At 44.9% G+C, this 5,000-nt stretch overlaps 1 protein-coding gene across 1 annotated transcript in view; it reads right to left on the bottom strand.

The window, feature by feature from the left end:
* Positions 1 to 5,000, bottom strand: part of LOC143285279 (carbohydrate sulfotransferase 15-like) — a 22,844-nt gene that overhangs the window by 553 nt on the left and 17,291 nt on the right. Inside the window, exons 8-9 of the mRNA XM_076592537.1 lie at positions 1,170 to 1,317; positions 1 to 94 (exon numbers count right to left, since the gene is read on the bottom strand). The exon at positions 1 to 94 is cut by the window's left edge and continues 553 nt beyond it. Of these exons, the coding sequence (XP_076448652.1) occupies positions 1 to 94; positions 1,170 to 1,317 (242 nt within the window). The remainder of the gene's footprint in view (positions 95 to 1,169; positions 1,318 to 5,000) is intronic.

Raw genomic sequence — 5,000 nt, 5'->3', positions numbered from 1 at the left:
TCCAGCATGTTCCCGTACTTCTTGTAGCCCGCGGCACCAGTGTTGACCGGCTGGAACCCTAGCAGCCTCTCCATGGAAGTGGCGTTAAGGGGGGCTGGTACGACATGAAATGGAATATAAAGTGAATGAATTCAAAACGATTTTTTTTTATTCATAAAGGGTGATTAATTAAGACAAAAAAGAAGGCCCTTTTCTGGGAGGGTTTGAGAGAGAGAGAGGGGGTGTGGGGGGGGGGTGGGAGGAGAGGCAGGGACGAAGAGAGAGAAAAACAGAAAGAGAGAGACAGAGAAAGAGACAGACAGACAGACACCAGAAAAGGGAGAGAGGTCTTGGGTGCACGCACACACACACACACACACACACACACACACACACACATATATATATATATATATATAATTTTTAAATATGTATATTTCTTTACCAATAAGAGTGGCTTCCTGCTACAGAATTTTGCCGAAGGACAACACTCCCATTGCCATGAGATTCTCTTTCAGTGCGCAAAGTGCGTGCTGCACACGGGGCCTCGGTTTATGTCATCTCATTCGAATGACTAGACGCTCAGTTTGCTTTTCCAGTCAAACTTGGGAGAAAGGGCGAGAAAGGGCGGGATTCGAACCCAGACTCTCACGGACTCTCTGTATTGGCAGAAGAGCGTCTTGATAAAAAAAAGTCTCCTGTGCTGGTCAGGCAACCAGGCTAATGTCGGAACGACCTTGAAGACAAACCTCAAAGCCTGTGAAATAGACATCGCTTCCTGGGAAACTGATGCCCTTGACCGCTCTCGCTGGAGGATGCTGTGCTCTAGTGGCATAAAGACGTTTGAAAACAAGAGAACGCTGGCCATTAAGGAGAAGCGTGAGCGAAGTAAGCAGGGCTCCACTTCTGGAGACGTTTTCCCTTGCAACACCTGTGGGAAGTGCTGCGCATCCAGAGTCGGCCTCTTCTCCCATAGGAGGACACACACCGACAGATAAGCCTGCCTGCCTACTCATCCGTCGGTCCGACGAGAGACTCCATCATGTGATTAACCATTCTGCCCCCTTCCTGTCAATACAGGGGGGGGATTCGAACCCAGACTCTCACGGACTTATCTGTGTATTGGCAGAAGAGCGTCTTGATTAACCACTCCGCCCCCTATCCTGATCAACACGCCACCGTACACTTACACAGCCCCAGGAAGTTGACGACCTCAGCGATCCGCTCCTTCTCGTGCCCCCCGTAGTCCTCGTACCTCATGACGTGCACCTGGTGGCGGGGCCACACCTTGAGCCAGTCAGCCATGAACACCGCGTACATGCCCTCCACCAGCCCCACCTGCCACACCATGCAGGGACAGCTACCCGTAATGCAGGATCTGGGGTCAGGTGTTATGGCTATGACTGGCGACTATAAACAAAGAGGAGAAGAAGAAGAAGAAGAAGGAGGAGGAGGAGGAGAAGAAGAAGAAGAAGAAGAAGAAGAAGAAGAAGAAGAAGAAGAAGAAGAAGGAGGAGGAGGAGAAAGAGGAGGAGGAGGAGAAGAAGAAGAAGGAGGAGGAGGAGGAAGAGGAGGAGGAGGAGAAGAAGAAGGAGGAGGAGGAGGAGGAGAGAGGTGGAGGAGTAGGAGAAGAAGAAGAAGAAGGAGAAGGAGGAGGAGGAAAAGAAGAAGAATAAGGAAGAAGAGGAGGGAGGTGGAGGGGGGAGGAGGAGGAGGAGGAGGAGAACAACAACAACAACAACAACAACAACAACAACAACAACAACAACAGGAGGATCTGGTCGGGTTTTATGATAACAGTTGGTGACTATTAACAACAACAACAACAACCCGACATCAGTAAACACCCTTCACCAGCCCCACCTGCCACACCATGCAGGGAGAGCTACCCGTAGTATCCACAGGATCTGGGACCAGGTGTTATGATAACAGATAGTGACTATTAACAACAACAACAACAACAGCAACACCCCGACATCAGTAAACACTTTCCACCAGCCCCACCTCCCACACCATGCAGGGAGAGCAACCCTTAGTGCAGGATCTTTCTCTAAACATTTAAAAAAAATCATATTTTACATTACATTTTTATTCATATATACATACATAGGAAAAAAAGAGAGGAAAAATCAAAACTTGCACACACACTCATATACACACACACACGCAAACAAAAATTAAACAAACACACACAAAACATACATTAAGAAAAAAAACACAGGAAGGAAGCTGGTATGAGTACCTCGCATGAACACTGATGTACATATAAACGTCGGACACCATTCTGAAAGTATGACAGGTCACAGTTGTTTTGTCATACAATGAGGCACAGCTATGCACTGAGACGCAAGATACAGAATAATTATAGTTACATCGGTATCAATAATTGCAGAATGTAGTGCAGGATCCGGCCAGGTTTTATGGTTAAAACTGGTGACTATACACAAGAAGATATAGTAGTAGGCCTCCTTCGGTCATGGCTGACCATGGATAGAGTATATCCGATCTAATGTCTAATTGGGCTGTCTGCTTGGACCAAACAGCGTCGCCTGTTACTGTAGAGACCGATGCGAGAGAGACAGTCTCTGTCACAGCGGTCACATGTGTAAGCTGATGCTGGTCTGTTGGCTGCCGTCCCTTTTCTGCGAGCGAGCTTTTCTGCAGCAGCAGCTGACAGTTTGTCCTCACCAATCTGTAGCTGATTCTTGAAGAAGAAGAAGAAGAAGAAGAAGAAGAAGAACAACAACAACAACAGCAACAACAATACCACCACCACCACCACCCACAACAACAACAACAAAAACAACAGTACGCACCTGACACACCCTGATCGATGAAGAGGTACCTGTATTAATGGATTTGGGAAATTTTCTTCTTTTTTTTTTTTTTTTTAAATCACAATTGTTGACTTCAACAACAACAACTAAACCATCACCAACAAAACCCCAACATTAGTACGCACCTTTCACCGGGCGTAACCGACACACCACGGTTGATGAACAGGTACCCGTATTGTAATGTAGGATCTGGTAAAGTTTTTCTTTTTATCACAATTATTGACTATAAAAACAACAAGAGTAAAACTTCAACACCAGTACGCAACTTTCACCAGCCATATCTGATACACCACGGTTGCTGAAAAAGTACCCGTAATGATAGGATAAGGTAACTATTGTTTTTTTTTTTTTAATCATAATTGTAGTCGATAAACAACAATGACAACAAGTAGTTTACAATGCACCTTCCTCTGGTCGTACCTGACACACGATGGTTGATGAAGAAGTACCCGTAATATGGGATTTGGTCAAGTTTGATCTTAATTGCAACTGTTGACCATACCACCACCACCACCACAACAACAACAATAATGCACCTTCCTCTGGGGGTACCTGACACACGATGGTTGATGAAGAAGTACCCGTAATATAGGATTTGGTCAAGTTTGATCTTAATTGCAACTGTTGACCATACCACCACCACCACTACCAAGAACAGCTACAACAACAACGTACCTTCCTCTGGGCGTACCTGACACACAACGGTTGGTGAAGAGGTACCCGTAATATAGGATTTGGTCAAGTTTTATCTTTATTGCAACTGTTAGCCGTTCTTTCTCTGTCTCTGGACCTTGCAATTGGAATGAACTTCCTCTTTCGCTTCGTCAAGTCTCCACACTCAGCTCTTTCAAGTCTGGCCTTAAAACCCACCTCTTCCCAAAACAGCCTCCCTTCCCTGCCTCTTCCTTGTGTTTATAGTTTCTCCAGTTTTAGAGTTATGCGTGCGTGAGAATGACTGGTGCGAAAGCGCTTAGATTTGTCTATGCACAAGATTCAGCGCTATATAAGTGCCATTATTATTATTATTATACCACCACCACCAACAACAACAACAAAAACAACAGCAGCAACAACGTACCTTCCTCTGGGCGTACCCGACACACGACGGTTGATGAAGAGGTACCCGTAATATAGCATTTGGTAAAGTTTCTTTCTTTCCCTTTTTTTTTCCAATAACAATTATTATTTTGTAAAAACAACTACGACAACGACAACAACGACGATAACGACAGAGCAGCATCGATGCACACCCTGCACGAGGCCTACCTGACCCACATTGTCTTTGACTGATGAAGGTTTAAAAGGTTAAAGGTTAAAACTTGATGAAGACGTACCCGCAATATACAAGTCATAGGTTAAAAAGGTTAAAAATTGAGCTTGGAATGTTGATTGATGAAGGTTAGTTAAAGATAGACGAACACGTACTCGTAATATAAAGGCTATAGGTTAAAAGGTTAGTTACAATTGGGTTTGAAATATTGATTGATGAAGGTTAAAGGTGACAGGCTGACGAAGACTATTGGATAAAGGTTAAAATTAGGTTCGAAAGGTTAAATAGGTCAAAGGTTAAAGGTCCCATGACGTTTTTACGACCATCATCAAGGCAGTGAATTCATACCCACTGTGTACAAGGGTTCAGCATAGGAAGGCGAGGCCCAGCCCTCTCCTTCCGCCCGTTTCAAAACTTCCCCGACCGGAGCCAGGTATCCGTTCACATCAGGGTGAAGTGAGGAAAACTCGGAGTGAAAGGGGTCTTTTACCACAGACCACACATAACACCATGCGATCAACAACCTATCTACCTGAAGATCTAGTCATCAGCCCCATCCAATATGTTATATGCAGCTTCTGTTCAAACGTGTGTGTGTGTGTGTGTGTGTGTGTGTGTGTGTGCGTGTGTGTGTGTGTGTGTGTGGCCGTGTATGGGGGAATCTAAATGAGCGGCGTGGGAGTAATGCCACTGAAACGGTGCAGATGATGGGGCAGCAAAAAAACAAACAAACAAACAAACAAAACCCTAAGAAAACAAACAAACAAAAATAACAACCAAACTTCCTATATTTTTTCTCATTCTTTCTGTTGGACGTATACACCTTTCTTGTTGATTTTATATTTTGTGCTCTCTGTCTGTCTGTCTGTCTGTCTGTCTGTCTCTCTCTCTCTCTCTCTCACCCACCCCACACT

The sequence above is a fragment of the Babylonia areolata genome, chromosome 8 (assembly GCF_041734735.1).
Source record: "Babylonia areolata isolate BAREFJ2019XMU chromosome 8, ASM4173473v1, whole genome shotgun sequence".
Taxonomy (NCBI): Eukaryota; Metazoa; Mollusca; class Gastropoda; order Neogastropoda; family Buccinidae; genus Babylonia; species Babylonia areolata.
Note: the sequence above shows the minus strand (reverse complement) of the source record. Positions and strands in the feature narration are given on the sequence as shown.